We start from the raw sequence: 24674 nt of genomic DNA, 5'->3' as shown, positions 1-24674 counted from the left end.
GACGGTCACGCAGCTCGGTGGAGACGGTCGGTTACCGCTGTTATGCGATCGGTAATCGAGCCCCAGTGTTCGATAACCACTCCTGGAACGCCAGATTCCCGCTGGAGAGCGGCGGAATTGGTTTAGGCCGGCGCCGAACCTACGTCTTCGGCTGCGAGAAATGGCGTGGGGAATTTCTGCTATGTACAACGCTCTCCACACCGACGGCGACCTTATCCATTCCACGTGGGCCGAAACGGGCCGTAGAATACTGTGCATTTGGCCCACTTAACATATCAACCCATTTAACCGAATTTCAAACTTTGGTCGCCAATTTGGAGTTCTAAACGAGATTTGTTTCGAATTTTGTTTGCACAGATACTCTTAAAATTAGCTCTAGTTTTTATCGATTTTTTTTTGATTTTTTGAGTTTTTTCAAAATCGGTTTGAATTTTTTGAATTCAAATTCGGTTACCGCTCGAATTTTGAAATGAGCCAGACCGAGAAGGCCGATAATCGCGATTTTTTGTCGGTTACCGACGCATTTTCCAACCGTGAACTGGGCGCGAGCAAAATCCAATATAAATATATACGGTGCATCCACATGGCTACACAAAACAAAAACATAAAAAAATCAATATATAGACTAATAGCAATTTTGGATCTATAAATAGTTTTCATCCTAGAACTACCTTCTTCCTCACGTATGCGGCCCCCTCACGAGCTGCCGCCTCTGTTTGCCTAACGCCATCGTTGAAATTGACGGTGGAGCCCCTATATGAGAGTTCTGAATTTGAGAAGGGGCTTACGAATTTTAATGCGGATCTTGTGAGATCCACCCCGATTCTCATGAGCCAGCCACCAAATGGTGTGATCGCGACCTCCTCCTCCTTCACGTGCGACGCCGGCGAGCTACCGAGTGCCACCACCTCCTTCTCCCCTACGTGGTAGCTGTCAAATGGCCCCGCGCCTCCCTGCCTTGCGCCGCCGTGTCTTACACCATGCCGAACTCGGCCTTCTGTCACGGCCCAAATCGCTAATTGCGTACTTAAGCAATGAATAGACATTATCGCATGTATTGTCTCATGTGTTATTGCGTGTTGGTCCGTAAAGTTTAGTTGAACATGTTTCAAATCCCTTAGAGGTGGTTTAGAGCCACTTAGAGAAACCCTAAGTGCCTCGGTGATGAAAGAGTATCGAAGAGGGGAGAGTTAGAACCAATTCAGCAAGAAACCCTAACTGCGGTCTGACCGGGGCTACCCGCGGTCTGACCGCCAGGTGTCCTGCCATGTGGGCTTACCACGTGTGCCCTCGCAGTCTGACCGAGACCCATGTCGGTCTGACCGCCAGCTTTCAGCAGAGGTGTCACTTAAGGCAATCGGCCTCCCTGTCGCTCTCACCCTTTCTCATTAGGTCTCCCCCCCCCCCCGCTCTCTCCACCAAACCCTAGGTTTTGGAGGGATTTTGGTTTTTAGCGATCGAAGGCCGAATATCGGAGGTGGGGACTCCCATGAGGTTCCCGAAGGGCTTCACCAAGCTCTTTTCCCCTTTTCCCTTGCCAGAAAGTTGATCTTCGATGTTTCTCCCCAGCGGGCTCCGTCACCCTCCGGAGGCCGGATCGGTGGATTGAAGCATTCCAGAAGCGAAGTGATCCAATACAAAGATCTTATACGTCAAGGTGAACCTCCTCATACCCATCTTCCATCGTTTCCTAGCTCTAGGCGGTCGCCGTTTCGGTTTTTGCCGAGAAACCCGTTTTCAACCCTAGATGTAGATCTACTTTTTAGGGTTTTATGTGTTTAGGTCATGCAGGGTGTCCGTACGACCACGTAAAACATTCACCTAGCTGTAGGGAGTACATTGGTGCCCTTCGTCGCCGAAGGCTTCGCCGGAATCCTCATCGACAACCTCGCAATGGTTTTGTCGACAGGTCCGGTGGTCTGACCACCGCTCAAGCCGGTATGACCACCAGTAGGTCGGTGAAAAAGATGAGTCAACCACCAAATTCAAAGTCAGACCGCCACTAGGGCCGGTCTGACCGTTGGTGGGTGGTCTGACCGCTAGCTCAACTTCGGTCAGACCGCCAGTGGCCAAAACCTACTGCAAGCCGGTGATCTAACCGCCACTTCGAGGCCAGTCTGACCACCAGCCATAGAAGGCTAGGTGCACTTTAGGTTTGCTTGTCCGGGGTTTCAAACTTCGAAACCCTATTACATTGGTGATCTTTTACAAGTGTTTTTGAACCTCGGCGCTCTAGTATACCTTGAGCATGCATCATATATGCACATTTCCGTCATTTGTTTATTTATGTTATGCATTCTTATTTCGTTTAGAGAATGTTATACCGACGGTTCAAGCAAGCGAGGGCGACGCTGAGGCACACGACTTTTGTGAGTTCTATGCGGGTAGTGTCAGGCAATCGGCAGAGCAGCAAGGCAAGCATCTAAGCATATTGCATTCCCTTTAGTTGAATTGAATGGAGTCTTAATTGATAAATTATGCTTATGTATGTTTGCATATTTAGTGAGTTGATGTCGGGTTTGTATGGGTAGAACCTATGATGATTGTATAATCAATATCTTGTGTTGTTGAATATATATATCCTTGTACCTTGGCGTTGCTGTCAATGTATAATGTCAAAGGTTGATCGAAATGCTTAGCAATGCAATAGGTCCTCGGTAGAAGACGAACAATGGTTCTGCCATTATTCGCGAGCTTAGGGCTTAATTATTGATCACAATTAAAGTATGATGGAGACGGTTGTGTGAGAAATGAGAATGAGGTGAGATGTGGGCAGTGTTAGGGGTGTTTTCTGCTCAGGAGAAGTCCTCAGGGTAGTTCGGAAAGGGAACCCGGACACCGTAGACCGCTTTGCATTGGTTAAGCATCGACTGTTGGCTGTCATTGGCTTTAGCACTTACCGTACTCACCACATGTTATCTAATGGTAAGACGAGCTGAATACCTCTGTAACTATGATCATTTGGGCTTGAACATCAATGGTGTGAGCGGGCAGGCTTGTAGATGTAGCTAGTTTGCTCGAGGAATAGTTCTAGCTATCTCCGTGCCGAGCGATGCCTGTTTCAAATGTTGGGACTTATTGGGAAATGCTGTCACGAGTGCCCCCTTGTGTGAACTTTAGCGGGTTACAAAAGCCGAATGGTCCTCATGTCGTTTAGCTAATAGGTTGTTTAGGTGAAGTATTTAATGTAAAAGTTAAACAGTTGTAAGTTAAAAGTATTGTTTTTGTTACTTCATCTGTGATGTCCTTATGTGTGTTGAGCTTCCTGGGCACACATAAGTCGCACTTGGTTTTGTCTGTTAAAACTGGGTGTGACAGACTTCTATCTTCCGCTCTCATGATGGTCGAAGCTCTCATGGCGGGTGGTGGCAAGATACCTCTCCCACCAATTAAGGAGCCACTACTCACAGGTCTCGTTAATCGGTAGTGTCCTGAAACACACACGTTTCACTTTCCTTTTGGTGATATGGCCGTAACATTGAAGGACGTGGCCATGCTGATTAGGCTGCCAATTAGGGGCGCCCCGTTAGTAGTTTCGCGACCAGTAAAGGAGCAGTGGAAGGGTTACATTGATGGTAGATAATTATTTATTATGTAATGTACTTCAAATATTATAGTGTTATTTAAGTTTCATTAACCATATGAATCTTGTAGGTTTAGTGTGCAATATGACATAAAGAATGTTGGGGTCTCCATGTCCTGCATTAATGGGCTACCACAGTTTGGCCCATACCCACCGGATGCGGACGAGACTACAACTATGCAGTACTATGAGATTTACTTGTACGTCCTACTAGGAAGCATCATATTCTTCAACACGATAGACAATTATGTCGTCCCTCATATTGTATGATTAGCGAGTCACCTCATGTCACGTCCTTATGAACCGACATATTACAGTTGGGGATCTGCTATGTTGGCTGCAACCTATAGAGGATTGTGTGGTGTAACCCAACAGTCCAGAAGGGATATGTTACAGGCTGCCTACACCTCTTACAGCTATCAAGCTAGGAGTACCTCCCAATTTATCGACCTTGGGTGCTCAAGAGCTACTATCTAGTCTCCATCTCCGATGGCATTGTAGATGACATGAGGCATACGATGAGGTATCAGTGGATTAATGCTAGGCTAGGAAGGAGCTAGCAGTTAGACCATGGTAGTTACTCATGGGTGATCAGTGATCTGGATGTCTTCAGCGCCGATCTCGTAGAGTGGGATCCATGGCATATGACACGAGTGACCGAAATTATGACTGGAGGGTTCATCGCATCCTCTTGTTGGCATGACTCAGACTTATGGATGAACATATGCTTTTTATTGTATATGAACAATGTAAAAGTATATTATCCTGAGCGTGTACAGAGACAGTTCGGGTATCGACAGGTGATGTCACTACCTCCCCCACGAGACTTCGGACGTATGCACGAGTAAGTGTGTTATTGTAGGTAGCATTAGTACATTAGGTGATCCATGTTAACAAATTATAACTGTTTATATGATGTACAGGAGGAGTGCACAGGGAGTGAAGCACATACAAAGGTGGACGGAGTCAGCTGCGGTGGATGTCGTCATTCCTGCTAGTCAATAAGACGACGCCACGTACTAGGAGTACCTTTGGTGGTACCGTCTGCGCACGCATGACACCTTACTCAGTGCACTTGTAGAGCCGACTCCCAGACCCTTCCCCGAGGATCATGCACACCTTCTTTATGTTGTGGTATGTAATGCGGTACTTATAATAATTTTTATTGGTTAAACCTCTGTATTACTAACATGACCCTCATCTTATACAGACCAAAAAGGCATACAACATACATACGCAGGTGGAGCAAGCTTGTGGGGGAAGCAAGAGGGTCATCAATGCGGAGGGATCAGAACCCTCTTCGGGACTACATGAGGACGAGTGGGTCCCACTTCCTATCCAATAAACGTGATTTGGGTGGTTGTGCCCCACGTTGGAGGGGGGAAAACCTACCAGCCATGGACCCGTCACGTGCCTCCCATAGCAGGCGCTCGTCTAGTGCCCGTGACGAACTCATTCGGGCACACTCACGAGAGACATCTTTGGCTTCGGAGCATCATGTGTCGCGTTTTTGTCCTGAGGACGAGGAGTGCACGTAGGCTCCTGAGCTTAAGCAGTGTACACTAGGTTCATAGGGCCCGCAGTGGATACAGCCTCCTCAGACTATGATGACATCTCTTCCTGCAGTGGACATCGTTGACTGCACGCAGTTGATGCTTGACTAGACCAGCGCGCATGATTTTGACTGAGTTGCTGAAATGCAGACCTCAAGCTTCACCGATCTCCTTAGCGAATACTAGCCCTAATATCCCGATGCACCTCGGGGTTCTAAGCGGTACCAGTAGGGTGAGCTTTCGGCACACCAGACTCCATCAAAGCATGTTCTAGGGGCATCCACACTTTCGCATGAGGATCTTTCATCATGATACATGCATGGCCGAGTTAGCGGGTCTAGATACACATTCAGTGGAATCCCACATTGGAGGACGATGATGATGACAGACAAGGGCACACGAGGCAGGGGCCAGTGCAGGCCGCTGAGATAAGGGCCACACACCCGCCATACGCTTACACTCTTGGAATTGCGTGCAGTATTGTCATCGTTGAGTAGCCAGTGTAGTTGTTCGGTGCACTTGTACTTGTTCATGACATATGTACTATTCACTTTAATGTAGTAGTCATCCCTATTATGTCTTATTCATTGTATTGTTAATGTAATTACTTTTAATTTATTTAATATTTATCAAATAATTATGGCACATAACTTTATTTATTAAGTATTGTTACATATTAATTATGATATTTAATACTAGTTTAATGTTTGTTAAATAATCAGAGATTCATGCTTTTACGCAGAGCTAAAATATTGTAGTCTAGAATCAATAAATCTATAGCCGAATCTTCTAGTTTATGCTTTTTATGGACACCTACAACGATCGATATAGCATTTAATGTCTCATTGCAAGTTGTGAGTGGAGAGAAGGATGATCTCCTTTGGGAAAACCATCCAAACAGTATTCTAGTTAATCACCAGAAAGATCATTATTCACATGCCTTTACAACATATAGCATCACAACACAGCTTTAGAAAAAGTAAGTAATTAAATTACATTAAAAATTCTTAAGGATTTAACAAGTTATTACAATTTACAGCAAAAGAGAGTTAGGAGGAGACTAAAACATGCTCAACTCCTAACCTGCAAAAGAAACTACCCAGTGGAAGGCTAAAACTATACAACAAAAGCAGGATGGAGCCACATGCCCTTAGATTTCATCACAAAAGCATACCAACAGAGTAGGATGCACTACTCATACCCGCCACCACCCTCGACAGGTGTGAATTAGCCAAAGACCAACTCCTCCTTACTTGGAAAACCGGTAGAACAGCTGAGTACGAACGTACTCGCAAGACTTAATCCATAAAGGGCAACTTATAATTAGTCCGACTCCAAGGATCATGCATTTGAATGTTAGCAAGAAAACGGTCACATGGTTAAGTAAAATTTACATGCAAAAGCAACTTGACACATACATGTGTGAGCACCTAAACTTAACAAACAACAATAGCACTATGCTCTGTAAAGACCATCTGTACATAATTGTAACTTGAACCATAACGAACATAAATGTAACACGAACCATCTCCACCATAACCAACATAACCGATCACAATCTACAATGGAATTCTACGATGGTGCGCATGACCAGAAGGCAAGTTCATGACCGAGAGCGCGGTATTTCAAAATGTTTTTACACCCTATAAGGGGGATACTCCTTTACCCACACGACACGAGAATCATTCGGCTTGTGCCACCCACTAAAGTGCACACAGGGAGGTACTCGTGACAACCTTTCCCAAAGCCCAACCATTTGATACATGCATCGCTCGGCACAAAGGTATCTAGAACAACTCCCAATGCAAATTAGATACCTCTTGCAAGCCCGCCCGTTCACACCGTCGATGTTCAGGCCTAAATGATCACATCTACAAAGGTATTCGACTCGCCTTACCAATAGATCAGCATGTGGCGAGTACGTTAAGTGCTTAAGCCAACGACAACCAACGATCGGTGCTTAACCGATACAAAGTGGTCTACGGTACCTGGGCTCCTTCCCCGAACTAGCCTGGGAACCTCCTCCGGGGCAGATGATACCCCTAACACCGCTCACATCTCGTCTCATGCTCACCACTCATCAACTCATCATCAATATCATTGTGTAAGTAATTATTAAGCCTATGCTCGCGAACGATGAAACATTTCACCGCTCGACTTATATCGTAAACCTATGCAATAATAAGCAACTCATATCACATTTTAAGTTAGATATTAACATGACTATGCCCAGGCTACAAGGATATGGATCAACAACAATTGAAGGAAAAGATCATGCATCTACATAGGTTCTACTCACCTTATTCCGACTTCGACTCAAACTCATGCATACATACATAAGGTATTTTTATCAATTTATACCATACGAGATCCAAAGTATTGGGATAAGTATGCTTAGATACTTGCATTGCAGCTCTGGAGTTTGCCTTATGCTACCCGCGCAACACTCGCAAAATTCGGGGAGATGGACGTCGTCTTCAATCACCACTGGGTCACGCGCCAGTTCTCCGCTCACAAGAGAAGAACGCATGCAATGATGAGTATGATTGAAGTGTAACAATGCATGCCACAATATGCATAAAAACATGTTAGATGTGCAAGACACACGAATTAATATCACACTAAGTGATCTAAATGAAGTCGGAAAAATATCAGGAGGCTAGAGTATCCGGGTTGACTCGGAGTATCTGGGTTCCGAAGCCTCCGGGCCAACTTCCGAGAGAGGGTTCTCTGTTAGCCATTTTTTATTTAACCCGGAACCTCAAGTTTAGTCCGGACTATCCGGGTTGTGCCGGACACTTCGGGTGAGGCTTCGGGTGAGGGTGCTCGGTTAAATCTGCCAGTTTAACCCAGACCCTCCGGGCATACCCGGATTATCTGGGTGGGGCAGACTTTGATATTCTCAAAAAAAATTCCTCCGGTGATTCGACTCACATGACAGATCTATGCTATATAAATATTTATATGCCCTATCCAAAGGATTCTAGACCCAACTTGCATCCTAAACCCTAACGATTTTTTAATACAATTCAATGGGCTTTCTTCTGCTGAACCTGGAATATCCGGATTTACCCAGAGTATCCGGGCTGTCTAGAACAACTGTTTTCGAGGGAATTTTGGAGTCGATTTGATTTGTGAGCCACACCAAGTCTAAGGGAAACATACTAGGGATAGTTCAAGGAGTCTGGAACTCACTCATCAACCTAGTAACATGACTTCATAGCTCAAATTCGCCCAAAACTACATTTTGCTCTAAAAACTCAAGAACATCTAAAGAACTCAAGAACAACTTGATTCCTTCATGAAAACAATAATGAATTGGATAGACGAGTAGTTCATGAGCTTGTGATCGTGTGGATGCCACATGCATACCTCAAATCCTTCTCTTGAGGTCGGATTTTGGGGAGAGGGATAGAATGCTTGAGAGAGAGTGAGAGGGGGAGCTCCTCCCTTGCTTGGCAAGCTGGAGAGGGAGAGGGAGGCGTGGGGGTGAGGGAGAGAGAGAGGGAGCAGGTGGTTGCTGCCCCTCTAGGTGGTTAGGGTGGTGGGCCCACATATGAGGCCCACATGTTAAAGAAAGGGTCTGTTTTATTTCGAATTTCATTATTTTCTCTCAATAATTCATTTATCTCATACAATTGACTTTAGACGAATTGCATTAGCGTTCCAAAATAAAATTACACAAAATTAAATATAATCCTTAAGAAGCGTGATTACGCTTAATTGCGTAATTAAGGATTTAGGACGTGACATCCCTTAAAGGAGAACAATCTAATCCAAGTCGTGTCCAAATTGCATGCAAAACCCTTTTGTTCTGCGTTAATCGCTCTACTTCAACATATGACCTTAGGGCCCTATTGCACGAGCGACGTCAAAGGTATCTCAGGATGTGCAAACTAGCCTATCATCCTTCTGTGTTAGGTTTCTCTAGGAGGCATCCCACTTTCAGGTTCATTATTTTCTATTTGGTTACCCTACTTATCTTTTTTACACTGATTCGAACACTCCTCTTTTGCGTTAGGTGTTCCCAAAAGGTGCAGAGTTGGTCAACAAAGAAATTCCAAACTTCTTGGTGATGTATATGCTCTTCGACGGGAGTATGATGTCTGGTTCACGTAGAAGACGACGAAGATCAGCGAACCTAAGGGGTATAGGCGTGCCCTCTACTATTCAAGCAGAAAATGATGAGGACAATGAGGATGATGATTTCATACCACCAATGCCTCGATGTTGTAGCAGGAATACAGAAGAATGTTTAAGAAACACTACAAGAGGACGTTTACGCACCACATCGAGATGGCATACAAACAACAACGAAATAGGACGTGCTCGTACCATGATCGCTCAAGATGACAACAACGACAATAATTTCATGCCACAACAACCCCTCTCTTCGAGGCCTCCATCTCCGGAGGACACTTATGACCCTAAAGATGATGATGGATTTGCTATTACCTATCCATACAACTTACCATCATCACCTCGGAGACGACAACCATCTTACCCTAACAACATTGACTGGCACAACGAGCATTCTTCCACTATTTTGCATCGGCAGCACCATCATCTTGAGATAATCTAGGTATTCTCCATATTCTCTGAGTTAGTACACATTATATGGCAATACTAACTTGTTTGTGCACATTGTGATGCAGGTATTTTTCGCATTAAGACTACCACACAGGTTTGCCACGACGACCATCCTCGGGTGAAGGAGGAGGTAGTTGTCCAAGCATCGATACGCAGGCCAAAGCGTGTCAGAGGCAATGTTTTGGATAAGGGTCAGGGTACGAGCCAGGGTAAGGGTTAGGTGTAGTCTCCTTTACTTGTATGCTTAGGCAATGTATTTTGTTCAGATTATTGCACGACTATTTATTTTGTGTATCTTTCCATTACATTAGTTCAGTTCGATAGGTATATGGTTAGTGTCTTATATTACCGTATTATGTTATGAACTATTTGTGACCTTCATGTCTAAAGCATGTGATAGTTAGTGTATTATATTAATGTACTATCCAAGCACACTTCTTTCCAACATGTGAAAAGCATCACTTAGCCGCTTTCGAATGTATCTGCGTGCTGTCCTATCAGGCAATAAATCGTTGGCTCGCAACTTTCCACATCAAAACCATGTGCACATTAATATAATGTTACATGATATGGTACAATTTATTCAACTACGAACAACACGGTACAATGAAATATTACATTAGGCTAAGGCTGTACATTGGGATACATTGCTTCTAGTCATACAGAATTGACAACATGTGTAGCATATGGCACATGAATGCCTTTCGTGAAATACATTGGCGGTAGCAAACTCAATGGTCTACACTTGTTAAAACACCCTTCCCGCGAGATGACTTTTCTTTCTCTACCTCCCACCTCACAAAGTCCTCACCCATTTTCTTCAACCTCTCGTTCATCTCCTCCGCTTGTCACTGCATCTCGAGGTCTTCCATGTCCCATTTCTTCAACAGGTTCACCCGTTTCTTGTCCTCGGCTTTGATGTCGAAGTCGATCCACATTATAAAGTCACAAAGCCTAATGGACGATTGTACACATGATTTAGTTACTATCCGGATCAAAAGTTGATGAATCATGCAAAATATGTCATAAATTAAATACCCCGTGACACACAGACGAATGATCAAAGTTTGAACATCGGAAGAATCTCCTCCCAAATGTTTCGAGCTCATGGGATACCTTCATTTCGCATGCAGTACCGCACTTGCACAACGACGGTGGTATAGCAAACGTATGCATACCAGGGTTTGCCATCTCTTTACGTCATCTTGTGTTTGGGGTAGAGATAACATACGCAGTTTAACGTTGCCTTTTATAGTCGTTCACAGCATCACTTGCAAAATAGTACCTCTGTCATGAGTCAGGCTTTAGACATGAAATGATCAAACGACTCAGCTTTAAGTATGAAATGACAACACCTTTCTGCCAGCACATCATCTCTAACGTGATTCACACTTTAGACACGAAGTGACACACGACAGAGCTTTAAGTATGACAGGACAAAACCTCTGTCGTTAATCAGACTTTAGACACGAAGTGATCACACCATAGAGCTTTCAGCATGAAATAACAACACATCTGTCCTAACTCAGGCTTTAGACACGAAGTGACCACACGACTCAGCTTTAACTATAAAATGACAAAACCTTTATACAGGCTCAGGCTTTAGACACCAAGTGACCACATGACAGATCTTTAATCATAAATTAAATGATAACACCTCTATCTTGACTCATCTTTCCATGCAGAGGCAACAATAAATCCTTACTAGACTTTTGCAGAATGAAATAACCACACCAAGCAACAGCTTTCATAGAGAATCTATGTCAAGCATCAATGCCACAACTTTTTCAGCTTTCACAAGAAATCTCGTGCTCCAGCCCCCACCCATTCCATGCACCAGCCCCCAACCACCATAAATAACTTCACCCTCAATTATGGATAGACCGTTCCTTCCTCAGCTCCACCAAGGTCACCGAAAAAACATTGGGATATTTTCATCTCCCAAGGGGTCGAACCAGCGATACATTTTTGTGGCGACCCATGCAGGCTTCACGAGCCCTAAGACATCTCATACACCTATGACCTACGTATCTTCATGTGTGCTAACTAACAGTACGACAAGCCTCAAAATGGACTGTATGAATACCCATCGGTATAGCGACATAGATCACTTATGTGGTACTTTTCATACGATTTGATGCACTGTATTACTAATCGCCCCTCTTATTTAATTTGTTCAGTCTCCTCCACCTATCTGTGACTTCATGGAATGGCTGGGTATGGAGCAAAATGAGCACCAGAAACGGTGAAGCAGTGGGTCGATATGAGCATACAATGGAGGAGGGAAGCGTAAGAATGTTGAGAGTACGAACAACAACAGGAGGAACTATGGCTCACGCATCAAGAGGATGAGCACGTGAGGAAGGCAATGGAGGAGCACGCCACGGCTGAAGCTCACGAAGAAGAGAGGAAAAGGAAGCGGGAGAGAGCCCATTATGCTAGGGCGGAGGGCCCCGATGCTTTGAAGAAGGGCAAATATCATAGGTGCACTCAGTAGAGAGTATCTAATGTAACTCAGTCTATTTTCATTCTCTAAGACATGCTATTAAGTTAGTCTTTAGTCTTACCATACATGTCAATATTTGTTGTCATCATCTCTTTATGGTTATGGTCCATTCGCCCAGCATTGAAAAACCCCATGTCCCATGTAATATTATTAGCATATGTAACCTCTGTGCCAGGCTATATGATTTATGCTTTACAACTATTATTGTTTACTAAAAAATTACTCACACAAATTTATATTAAGAGAATAAAGAAATGTCGACAAAATTACATCGAAATAAATTTACAGCAGCACGCCGTTGCAACACAAGAACAGATGTGTTGCACAAGAACACAAGAACAGCAGCAGCACGCCGCACACCAGTGCTACTGTGCGACCTAATGAGCTAGACGCAGACAGCAGCAGCACGTAGGAGCGGTGACAAAACCATTGGTCTGTATTCGACACCTCTCAGGTGCCGAATACGATGCATAGTGCTGTATTCGGCACCTCAGGTGTCCAAAATGGTCAGGCCCATAATTTTTTATGCCTCGCGTACTGAAACTAGGTTTTCGGTGAACGAAATATCAAATACAAATGCTAAATTTACAAGTACACCAATGATATATTATATATTTTGATAAATATAATACCGTATGTTATTTTTTTAATTTTTGCCCTCCGTATTATGCACGCGCATTGAGTTGTTACATGGAGTATTAGTGAGAGTGTGAGACTAAGACTATCTCCAGGGGTTTCCCTTCGGAGTCTAAATTCCCTTCACGACGGGATTTTCGTTCCCTTCATCGTTTCAACGGTTTCCCTTCACGGTTCCCGTCACGAAGGGATTCTCAAGTTCATTCCCTCCATGCTAGGATTATCTTTCATTTCACTTAGCGATTCCCTTCGAAGGAAAGCGGTTGTAGATAGGAGAAAATAAAAAGAACGAGAACGTGAAAAGAATCAGAAAGGGAATGAAATGAAGGGAGCAGGTCCGGCCCTAGGGGGTCGAGCGGGGCGACCGCCTCGGGCCCCCAAAACCCAGAAGCCCCATATATATATATATATATATATAGGAAAACTAGTATGTACTCCTGGGTGTATGTACTCCCACCTCTCATATACCACTTTTACACGTGTGTTATACTTCTTTATCACTTTAAATATACTTCATTAGTAATTATAAGATACTACAATACAAATCCCAAGAAAAATTTTATGAAATTCCATGATTTTTATCATAATTTACGTATATACTTCTTTTATGTATAAAAAAGAGTATATAGCAAAAATGAAAGGCTAATATTGAATTTTTTTTCATACAACTCATATTGGAGTATCTTAGAATTAGTATGAGAGTATACTAAAAATGATAAAAGAGTATAAAGTGTTTGTTTAGGTGGTATATTGCATGTGGGAGTACATACTCTAGGAGTATAGAATAGGTGTCCTATATATATATATATATATACTGTGTATATTGACCTAAAAGAAAACTGAAAAAATTAGATCTGTGTGATTTATATTTAATAATGAGACTCTATTTTTAATCTCGTCTTGAATCACCGAAATGTTAGAGTCGGATCTGGAAGAGAATATGGTTGAAGATGATTTAATAGTATAGCTGTTTTTACGGTTGAAGATTCTATAAAAAAAAAGGTCCATTTGAGTAATCCACTAGTAACTCCGCACTTTAGCATCCATATATATTCCAACATGCCTTCAAGTCAGGCCTGTCAGACTATCGCAGCGCGGCCGCACTACGGCTGACTCCAGCCACTGCTACAGTTGTGCCTACGCGGCCGGACTCTAGGCCGAAAAAAAGGGATCCTCCAAAATCTGGCTCAGTTTTCCAGGCCCATTATTACCTCTAGTGGGCGAGCTTTCATCGTGATAAAAGGGCCATTATTGTTTCTTGCACATAAAATCGATTGGACTATGGGACTCTAGAGTCCATATACATCAAAATCAGAAAACCTGTATCAGTACACGGTGTGTCTACTCACCGGCGAGCAACCCGCTCAATCGCCATCCCGCGTGAATATCGGGGAGATGAAAGGACGAGAGGCCCTGCCAAGGTGCAGTATAGTGCACTCGTAGGCTGCGCTAGTGGTTGGTCATGGGCTCGTGGGTCGTGGCGCGAAATTTCAACAGCCAGTCGAAGGACCGGTCGCTCTCAGCCTAACCCCCTCACTTGACTCTCACGCACAACCTCCCCGAGTAAACCGGCACTCCCCCCTGGTCTCTCCCTCCTCGTCCCATTCACACGCGCGATGGCTCCCCTGCTCCTCCACCTCCTCCATGTTCTGCTCCTCCTCGCCGCAGCCGACGCCTTCCCTGCTACCTGCAGCAACACCACCTGCGGCGACCAGACGATCGCCTACCCGTTCTGGCTCAACTCTTCAGTAGCGTCCGACTGCGGCTACCCCGGGCTCGGCCTTGCCTGCAAGAACAACGCCAGTCTGCTCCTCCCCGTCCAGTCCCACTGGTACAGAGTCGTCGCCATCGACTACACCACGCACACCATCTGGGTCTCCGACCTCGACGTCGGTGTTGGCGAGTACGGCCCCGGCTGCCCGCGCCTCCACGTGAACCTCAGCATCGACTACACGAGCTCCTGGTTGCAGCTCACGCCCTCCGACTCCAACATCACCTTCCTCTACAACTGCAAGAAGAACGTATCTTGGTCCTCCGCCGTGGAATTGAGTGGGTGCCAAGATTATGATGGCAAGAGGTCGTACGTCTTCCCGGATGGTGGGATCACGGGTGCTGAAGCGTACGAGTACGAGTGCGAGGAGGTGGTGGTGGCGCCGGTGATGGCCTTACACAAGGACGGAATGTTGGGCGCCCCTGGCGTTCCGCCTCTGGCGAACGGATCGTTCGGTGGCCTGGTGAGGGCTGGGTTCGAGTTGATGTACAACGCTCACTCCCAGCAGTGCGGCCGATGCGAGCGCTCCGGCGGGTGGTGCGGCTACCGGCGCAGCGAGACGCACGGTGGGCTCGGATTCACCTGTTTCTGCGACGGCGGCCTGACCTCGGATCGTTGCGGTACGTATGTCTCCTCTTCCCCCGCATTTCTTTTTCTTTGATTTTCTGCGCGCTTGGATTTCAGACGGTGGAATGTTAATTTGTTGAGGTTGCGCATACAATTTCTTGTTCGTTTCTTTTGCGAGGAACTTCGTTTTGCTTTATGCCGCGACCAACTAATTAAATTGCATCGGAAACCAAGTGCATTACTTCCCCGGGCGAACCGTCAACCGAATGAAAGACTCGCAATCTGTTTATATTTTGCTAGAATGCTTTAGGGCATCTCCAACAATACATATTAGCTCTTTATAAGAGATATCATATCAAATTTTTGCGTATATAGAAGAGAGAATGAACGAAGAGAGAGAAAAGCTAGCTAGTGATCAGATAGTCTACTCATTAAAGACAATGATACGGAGTCGTCTACGCTGCACCCGTTTTTTTTCACAAAACATGATAAAAGAAGTAAAAAAATTATGTTCACCAATTTTGGGTATCTCAATATTTATTTATGAATTTATTAATATTTAATACATTCATTTAATTATGGAAAAAATAATATTATTTTTAAACATGCACATAATTTTAATACGAATCTAACAAAATTTGCTTCATATTTTTTTTGAGTTTTAGATATTTTTCTGTGTATTTTAGATTATTTCTAACCAATTTATCAATATAACTATTATAACTTTCGCTATTTTTCTGAAATTTCCCAAAAAATTATATTATACATGTAAATATAGGTACATACATATATATGTATATGCATATCTGTATCTGTATATATACATATATACATACGTAGGACCACATGAACAGTAGTTACAGTTACATGAACAGTAGTTACAGTTACTTAGGCCCTAGAATCACTTCAATTCTTGGAGCTTTAATATATAAGTATTGATGCTATAATTATGCTATTAGAGAAGTTGACTATTGTGCTATCTATTGATGATATGTGCAACTCTTATAGACAACAGGTATCTATATTGTTGAAGATACTCTTAAGTTTTGCGATCTGTTTATTCATAAAATTTCTATGCACTTACAAGTTTCTTATCTTCAATGGTTGCAGGGCATCACAACAGAATTAGAATGTGTAAGAAACCTCAATCTTTGACTCACTTTCAGTGTTTTGTGTTTCCTATGCTTATTTGCATGTTCATCTTTTACCAAACCTGATTCAATCATATGCTTATATAGTCAGTACTCAGTACCTTTCTTCATCTAATTTGAAATACATGCAAACAACTGACATGCCATGTTTTGAAATCCATTATTTTTTGAAACCTTACTTCTAGACATAAGAAGAAAAAATATTCACTGGCACACAGTTGAGAAAATATCCTTCCTTTTGAGGAAAAAAAATATGAATGTTCCCAAACTTTATTTGCAAATTGGATTTCAAGAGCACTTTGCAGATTGGATTCACTATTGATGCCTTGTTGCTGATGCAGATGCTATTGTCAGCACCTCGGCCCTACTGCTGCTGTGTCTACTTATCCTAGCATTCTTCTTGGCTCACAAACATAGTTTGTTGTCCATTAAATCGAAGGACGCACCAAGCATTGAGTCCTTTCTACAAAAGAATAGAAATTTACATCCAAAAAGATACACTTATGCAGAAGTGAAAAGAATGACAAAGTATTTTTCTGTAAGGCTAGGCCAAGGTGGATTTGGTGATGTATACAGAGGCAACCTCTCCGATGGCCGCCAGGTAGCAGTTAAGATGCTAAAAGACACCAAGGGTGATGGGGAGGAATTTATGAATGAGGTTGCTAGCATTAGCAGAACTTCTCATGTCAATGTTGTTACCTTATTAGGATTTTTCTTGCAAGGATCCAAAAGGGCACTCATTTACGAGTACATGCCTAATGGTTCACTTGAAAGGTATGACTTCAATAACAACATAAAAAGTGAAAATACACTAACTTGGGAGAAATTATTTGACATAGCAGTTGGTATTGCTCGAGGACTTGAATATCTCCACAGAGGATGCAATACTCGCATCGTGCATTTTGACATCAAACCCCACAACATTCTAATAGATCAAGATTTCTGTCCTAAGATCTCTGATTTTGGATTGGCCAAGCTATGCCTGAACAAAGAGAGTGCTATCTCAATTGTTGGTGCAAGAGGAACAATAGGCTATATTGCCCCAGAGGTCTACTCAAAGCAATTTGGAACAGTAAGTAGCAAATCTGATGTCTACAGTTACGGAATGATGGTCCTTGAGATGGTTGGGGCAAGGGACAAGAGTATCAATGCAAATAGTGAGTCTAGTAGCCAATATTTTCCTCAGTGGATTTATGAGCATTTGGATGACTACTGTAGCAGTGCTTCCGAGATTAATGGTGAGACCACAGAACTCGTGAGAAAGATGATAGTGGTAGGTTTGTGGTGTATACAAGTGATTCCAACTGATCGGCCAACAATGACTAGAGTTGTCGAGATGCTAGAAGGTAGCACAGGTAATCTGGAATTGCCACCAAGGGTGCTCCTGAGTTGATAAGCATCCATATGTTTCTATTAAAAGGTAACTCATTCCACTGCAAACATTTATGTAATTCACAAAAATTAAAGGCACTCATCAAATGATGATGTTGGTATGTAAATGCTAAATGGCGACAAAACTAAGGATTGTTTAGTGGGTTTGCTAATATAAAGTTGTATGATTGTATCATTTGGATCAGACTCGCTACATGTACTGACTCTCTTTTGTGCACTTGCACTCAAATTATTCGACAACTGCATCATAAATTCAGTAGTTGAGTCGGGATTCAAATAACAATCAATCCCTTGGAAGTAGAATACAAACTATAAATGGCAAGTAAAATATTTCATGTAACACTCAGATGTGAACTACGACGCCCAATTTTGAATTCATGAACTGATAATTGGGCATGATGGATTTAGGGTCAGAACTTACCTAAGTTGGAGTGCCCAAATAGGAGCAATGCAGTTCAGATTTCAGATGTCAAAGGTCACCGTCTGTACAGCATCTCCATCATATTCTCAAACAAGACTTTTATATGTTATGTGTTAATTATTGTAAATGTTGCATAGAGGACACAGACATTTCTTCATGCTGTATCTTTCTTCTTCGAAAGGGAGCTTTGTTTCTAGAACTAGACCACGCTCATTATGTGCTCAGATTAAATGCAGCAATCAGCAGACCTGACCCTAGTCGCCTACACCACCGGAGCCGCACTCGTCCACACATAAACACAAAAAAGGAAATAAAAATGGTTATCGGTACACGAGACTTGTGTGTAAGAAATGAGCCGGAGTTTGGGTATCATGTATACCGGACGCACGCCTGTGAACGTATATATCTCGTTCCTAGGCTTGGGCAAAAATCCCCTGGAACCGAAGAATCGAACCGAACCAAAATTGAACCATCAATATTGGCCATTTTTCTGGTGTTCGGTAGCTGATTCGGTTCGTATTTTTGTGCTGTTCAATTTATGGTGGTTGGTTCGGTTTTAGGGTGTCAAACACCGAATCACTGAAGACCGACTCCACTGGCCAGCAGTCCTGCTCATCTACCGATCCACATGGCCTGACCCACCCAGCAGCCCCCACTCGTTCCCCATTTTCCTGAATCCTCAGCCTCCAAAACACTAGCCACTACCCGTTGTTGATTGGATACTTAAAACAATTTGATATAAAGTTCGGTGAAAACCGAAAACTAAAATCAAATTGGACGGTTTTCCAATATTTTCTATCATATTCAGCTTCATATTCTGAAAACCGAATTGTTCATACACCGAAAAAAAACAAACTAAAAAAAAAAAAACGAATGCCCGTGCCTACTCGTTCCCAGCCCAGGGCTCGAAATCGAAACAAAATGTGCTCGGTTTCAACAAGTTTGAGGAATAGTTGTCCCCCTAGCTCGCGTCAAAGCTAAAGCACGTGGCGCGACTTTGCACAAAGTCATAAGACCAACCCGGAGGTCTCGGACCGGACATGCGTTCTCGATCAGCACTACCATGCACGTATACACGCACTTTTTTTTGATGAAAAACGTATACACAATTACTCGAGGTAGTGATAGGAGGATTTGGGGATCCAGCGTTCATGCCTGAGAACGAGCTCGAGAGATGGGGTTCCGTTTGATGGGGGTCGCTCGGATGATGGGCGTGCGAGCTCTCGAGGATAGAGATAGGGCATGGGCAACATTATCTTTTCATGTCACTGTAATTTTTCTTTTTAATTTCGTTAATTATATTTTGGCCCCCAAAATATGGATTCTTGACGGCAGGGGGTTCGATGGCAAATTGCAATTCGTGTTTTATAGTAGCAAATTTCAGATTGGAGGTCAAAAGAGTGGCAAATATGCAATTCTCCAATTTTAATAATGAATACATATGATAAATAAACTGTTTTGTTTTAAAAACATATATATGGACTATAAGAATGAATGCACGTAAGAAATAAATTATATTGTTTTATTACTACATTCTGAAATAGCACACCGGTATCGTTTAATACTAAAACACCCAAACCAGGAAGAAATTAGAATGACCCCTGGATCGGAATTGACAAGTACGCTTCTGGTCCTTCCAATTAGCGGGCTTTCAATTCAATGCCCTCTCAAGAAATAAACACACAACTGGACGCGAGCAAAATCCAATATAAATATATACAGTGCATCCACATGGCTACACAAAACAAAAACATAAAAAATCAATATAGAGACTAATAGCAATTTTGGATCTATAAATAGTTTTCATCCTAGAATTGCCTTCTTCCTCACATATGTGGCCCCCGCACGAGCTGCCGCCTCTGTTTGCCTAACGCCATCGTTGAAATTGATGGTGGAACCCCTATATGAGAGTTTCGAATATGAGAAGGGGCTTACGGATTTTAATGCGGATCCTGCGAGATCCACCCCCATCGTCGTGAGCCAGCCGCCGAATGGTGTGACCGCGACCTCCTCCTCCTTCACGTGCAACGCCGGCGAGCTGCCGAGTGCCGCCACCTCCTTCTCCCCTGCGTGGTAGCTGTCAAACGGCCCCGCACCTCCCTGCCTTGCGCCGCCGCGTCACACGCTGTGCTAAACTCGGCCTTCTGTCACGGCCCAAATCACTAATTGCGTACTTAAGTAGTGAATACTTATTGCCGCGTGGGGGGAGTGGTTGAAAGTGACAGGCCATGCTCCCTCTTAAATGCAGCATCGGGTCTCTCACCAACTGACACCTCACCGCCGAGCCCTTGTGGGGTCCACCGGCAAGGTGCTTGTCAGGTCCTCGGGGAACTCTGGATGCCCGGGGACTACTATTCATAGCCCCGAGCGCCCTCTTTCGGATATGTCTCTTCTCAGTCCTCGGGGAACTCCGGGTGCTCCGGGGCCACTGTTCATGGCCCCGAGCACCCTCTCCTGGGACGGTGTCTTCTTGGATCCTCGGGGAACTATGGGTCCTCGGGGACCACTGTTCATGGCCCCGAGCGCCCTCTCCCGGAACTGTGTCTTCTCGGGTCCTCGGGGAACTACGGGTACTTAGGGACCACTGTTCATGGCCCCGAGTGCCCTCTCCCGGAACTGTGTCTCCTCAGGTCCTCGAGGAACTATGGGTACTCGGGGATCACTGTTCACGACCCCGAGCACCCCTCCCGGAACTGGGTCTTCTCGGGCCTCGGGGTGATAGTCCCCGAGGGAAGGCGCCACGTGGCATTCTGCTGTCCTGGCCTCAGGACTCGTGGACCCCGGTTCTCATGTCACCGACAATCGCTGTCTATCTTTGAGCTGCTGTCATTCGATTCTTGGTAAGTTAGGCTCTTTGGATCACTATCCGTGCTCTTAGCACTTTGCACTTGTTTTTTTGCCCTTACCCTTAGTCTTCTTGCTCTTCTCTATATGCGTCATTTGCTTCTTCCTCTTTCCTGTGTGTGTGTGTCACCAACCACTGTAACAGCCCACTGCTGTAAGTCCTGTGTGTTCGTTGTGTCTGTCACTAGGTGAGTAGGCAGGGGTATGTCACTATCTGTGTCCTCCTCATCAAGCTCAGGGGCTGCATTTGATCTGCCGGTCTCCATCCAGTCCCAGAGTGGATTGTTCTCGTTCAATGTGAGCTCCATAAGCCGCTGAAATGGATCATCATCAACAGTCGACCTGATACCTACATCCAAATTGTTCTGTATTCTCAGGTTGTAGTTGACATATACCAACTCATGGAGCTTCTTGTAGCTTAAACGGTTGCGAACTTTGGTATGGACAAATGCAAATGTACTCTAGTTCCTCTCATACCCACTAGATGAAGCGCACTGAGACACTAGGCGTCTGGCAAGCATTGATAATGTAGGTGTAGACAAACCAAACATAGACCACCATTGTGCTGCAAGTAGATAAAGTGATATGAGGCTCAGAAAAGTAGATAAATGATGCAACGGATAGATATGTAAAGGTTTTTGTACTAGGATGAGTCCTACCGTCATAAGCCATCCGTGTAGCGAGTGGACCTGCGAACGAGAGAGACTTTGTCCGATATGTTTCAGCCTCAATAATTGCTTCCACAGCAGTACTAACATCAGTCATCCTCTCGAATGCCGCACGGAGATCTTTGAACAAGTTTGGACCCGTGCCATACGCGTAATGCGTGCGGGGGTTCAGAGCGGCCGCTGCAAGTTCATGATTGAAGTATTAGTACCATAAGCATTAGAAACACAAACATCCGTATAAATAAGACAGCAAGTGGTAGGAGTGTATTACCGGCATTCATGTAGGTAAGACAGCAAGTGGTAGGAGTGTATTACCGGCATTCATGTAGGTAAGACAGCAAGTGGTAGGAGTGTATTATCGGCATTCATGTAGGTCCCATTGGCTAGATCATGCATTCTTCGATCGATAATTGCCATGTACTTTTTAATAGAATCCATATCATTGCGATACAACGCCTCATACTCCTACTTCACAATGGTGTATCTCAGGAGCACCTCACTTAATGTTGGCACCTTGTCCTGATCAGCATAGCAGAGGAATGCATACAATGGCTGGACAGAATCGATAACCATTTTAAGATTGTCCCACCATGGTAAGTCGGATAGACAACTGTGTGCATATCTCCCAATATCAGAACTAATGTATCGAGACTGTTGGAGCTCACTAGATGCCATCCATTGCATTAACCTATCCTTTCAACGTAGAATGCTATAAAGAAATAGGTAGTTTGTGAAAAATCTTGTGGCATTTCACCTCACCAACTCTCCACCAATCGCGATCTTCATCATTTTATGTAGTTTTGAATGATTGTACAGCCATCACGATATGGACCTTACACTTTGGATGACCATGTCGTGTTCTGTAAAATCACCAACTAATTTCAACATTAAATTTATCATGTGCGCCACACAAGGCTGCTACGTGATAGCAGGATATTCCCTTCTGAGAACCTGACAGACCTTCTTGTAGTTGGATCCATTATCAGTCACAATCTGCACAATATTTTGTGACCCCAAATCATTGACCACTGCTCTTATCTCCTGCATAAAAGAATGAACCAAATAAATATGCAACAATTGAAATACTATGTTACCAACTTAGCAAAATAATGTACCTTATTCAAATACTTTGCATCTTGACTGTAGCCAGTCGCATCTATAGAGTTGTGAAAAAACATTCGACCATTGCAATATAAGAGAAAATTAATAACATTCATGTGCGTCGATCCCGTCCACGAATCGCACATTATGGTCACACTATACTCTGGCCATTCTAGCTTCCACTTTTCTAATATTTTCTTCAATGCACTTTCATTCTCGTCCAGATACTTACCATCTATATCACGACCAGTTGGAGATGATACCTCCTCGCCTGTTATGGAACAAATGGTCAGAAGTCAAAAAGAAAGAAATATGACAACAATAAATTTATTACAAACTTAATCATTCACCCTATTTCTGTGTTTCTTTCACTGCAGCGATAAAGAATGCATCGTCCGCCCTTCTACCAAGAATGCCTGAAGTGTGGAAAAATTTGGACCATGCCAAACCAATAGCTTCCTTCGCTTTATTTCCCTTCGCACTCCATGACCTGGTGTCAATCCTCAGCTGCACAGGGGCTTTTGCTAAAGTAATATTGTAATCTTTGACACTTGGTGGTGGCTCTCTTGTTGAAGATGCTCTCCTATGCATCCTCGTTAACACAGAGCCCTCTCTATCACTACCACTACCACCTCCATGCTCATAGGACTCGCCTGCCCTCTTCCTCGTCCCTCGACTGAGCCATGGCATGTTGCACCTGTTCCTCTTCTGTGTCCTCATTGTCACTTGTCAAATCTACGTGAACTCTTGCTGACTCTTGCCTCTGAACCCTCTCCTCAGCCTTTCCCTTCCTCTTATATCTTGCCATATCCAGCTCACATCTGAAATAATCACGCACATCTGGAGGCACCCTATCATAATATATAACATTCGATCTGCGCCCTGCCAAATATTCTTTCAACCTTGTGGCACAACTGTCTTTCTTTTCCTTATTGCAGTAATTGCACTTAAACCCTAGGGCCAAATTATCCACGTGTTGCCACACCACATCTCTATCCGTCATCGATTAATTTGCAATTTCTCTGTTGGAAGAAGAAAACTCAATGGTTAGCCTACTAATAAATATCTCCATACATGTTCAAATCGCTAGTAAACTCAATTGAACAAAAATTATCAATGGTTAGCCAACTAATAAACTCAATTGAACGACTATTAGCAACATTTGCACCTAAAATCGCTAGAAAATGGTCAATTATCTTGCACGAATATTACCAACATTCGCATGTATACGGTAACTGATGTAATAAGGTCCATAACCGAGCGAATCAACCGCTACATCTTCCTAATTGACTACATGACGAACTGCTGCCCTTCTAACACTGCTTACCGACCATAATACACAAAAAGAATGCTACTAAACGATCGACAACCGAACGCATCACGCACTGCATCGTCGGAATCGAACGCAGACAAACCCTACCGACCCCATATCCACGATTACCGACCGAGAAACAAGATAAATCGCTGAGTTTGAACGATTATCGAGCTTGCTTCGTCGGTTACCGACCTGCAGCGAAGACGATCGCGTAGCTCTGTGGAGACGGTCAGTTACCACTGTGATGTGGTTGGTAACCGAGCCCCAGCGCTCGATAACCGCTCTTGGAACACCAGATTCCCGCCGGAGAGCGGCCGATTTGGTCGGGCGAGTGCCGAACCTACGCCTTCGGCTGCGAGAAATGGCGTGGGGAATTTCTGCTGTGCACAACGCTCTCCACACCGACAACGATCTTATCTATTCCACGTGGGCCAAAACGGGCCGCAGAATACTGTGCATTCGGCCCATTTAACAAATCGGCCCATTTAACCGAATTCCGAACTTTGGTCGCCAATTTGGAACAAGATTTGTTTTGAATTTTGTTTGCACAGATACTCTTAAAATTAGCTCTAGTTT

General features: G+C 43.9%; 1 protein-coding gene across 1 annotated transcript; it reads left to right on the top strand.

The window, feature by feature from the left end:
* The first annotated feature begins 14415 nt into the window (after nt 1-14415).
* LOC133908520 (LEAF RUST 10 DISEASE-RESISTANCE LOCUS RECEPTOR-LIKE PROTEIN KINASE-like 2.1) lies at nt 14416-18089 on the top strand. Its single transcript, XM_062350588.1, has 3 exons — nt 14416-15259; nt 16317-16340; nt 16699-18089. Exons 1-3 carry the CDS (start codon nt 14485-14487, stop codon nt 17748-17750), a joined length of 1851 nt encoding a protein of 616 aa, XP_062206572.1. The 5' UTR covers nt 14416-14484; the 3' UTR covers nt 17751-18089.
* Nucleotides 18090-24674: the final 6585 nt, after the last annotated feature.

Source organism: Phragmites australis, chromosome 2, assembly GCF_958298935.1.
Source record: "Phragmites australis chromosome 2, lpPhrAust1.1, whole genome shotgun sequence".
Taxonomy (NCBI): Eukaryota; Viridiplantae; Streptophyta; class Magnoliopsida; order Poales; family Poaceae; genus Phragmites; species Phragmites australis.
Note: the sequence above shows the minus strand (reverse complement) of the source record. Positions and strands in the feature narration are given on the sequence as shown.

Bases quoted from the DNA above. Each gene is read 5' to 3' on its own strand.
- LOC133908520 (XM_062350588.1), top strand. From the start codon at position 14,485: ATGGCTCCCCTGCTCCTCCACCTCCTCCATGTTCTGCTCCTCCTCGCC. The intron at 15,260-16,316 runs GTACGTATGTCT...CAATGGTTGCAG, and splicing joins CCTGACCTCGGATCGTTGCG to GGCATCACAACAGAATTAGA. The intron at 16,341-16,698 runs GTAAGAAACCTC...TTGCTGATGCAG, and splicing joins TCACAACAGAATTAGAATGT to ATGCTATTGTCAGCACCTCG.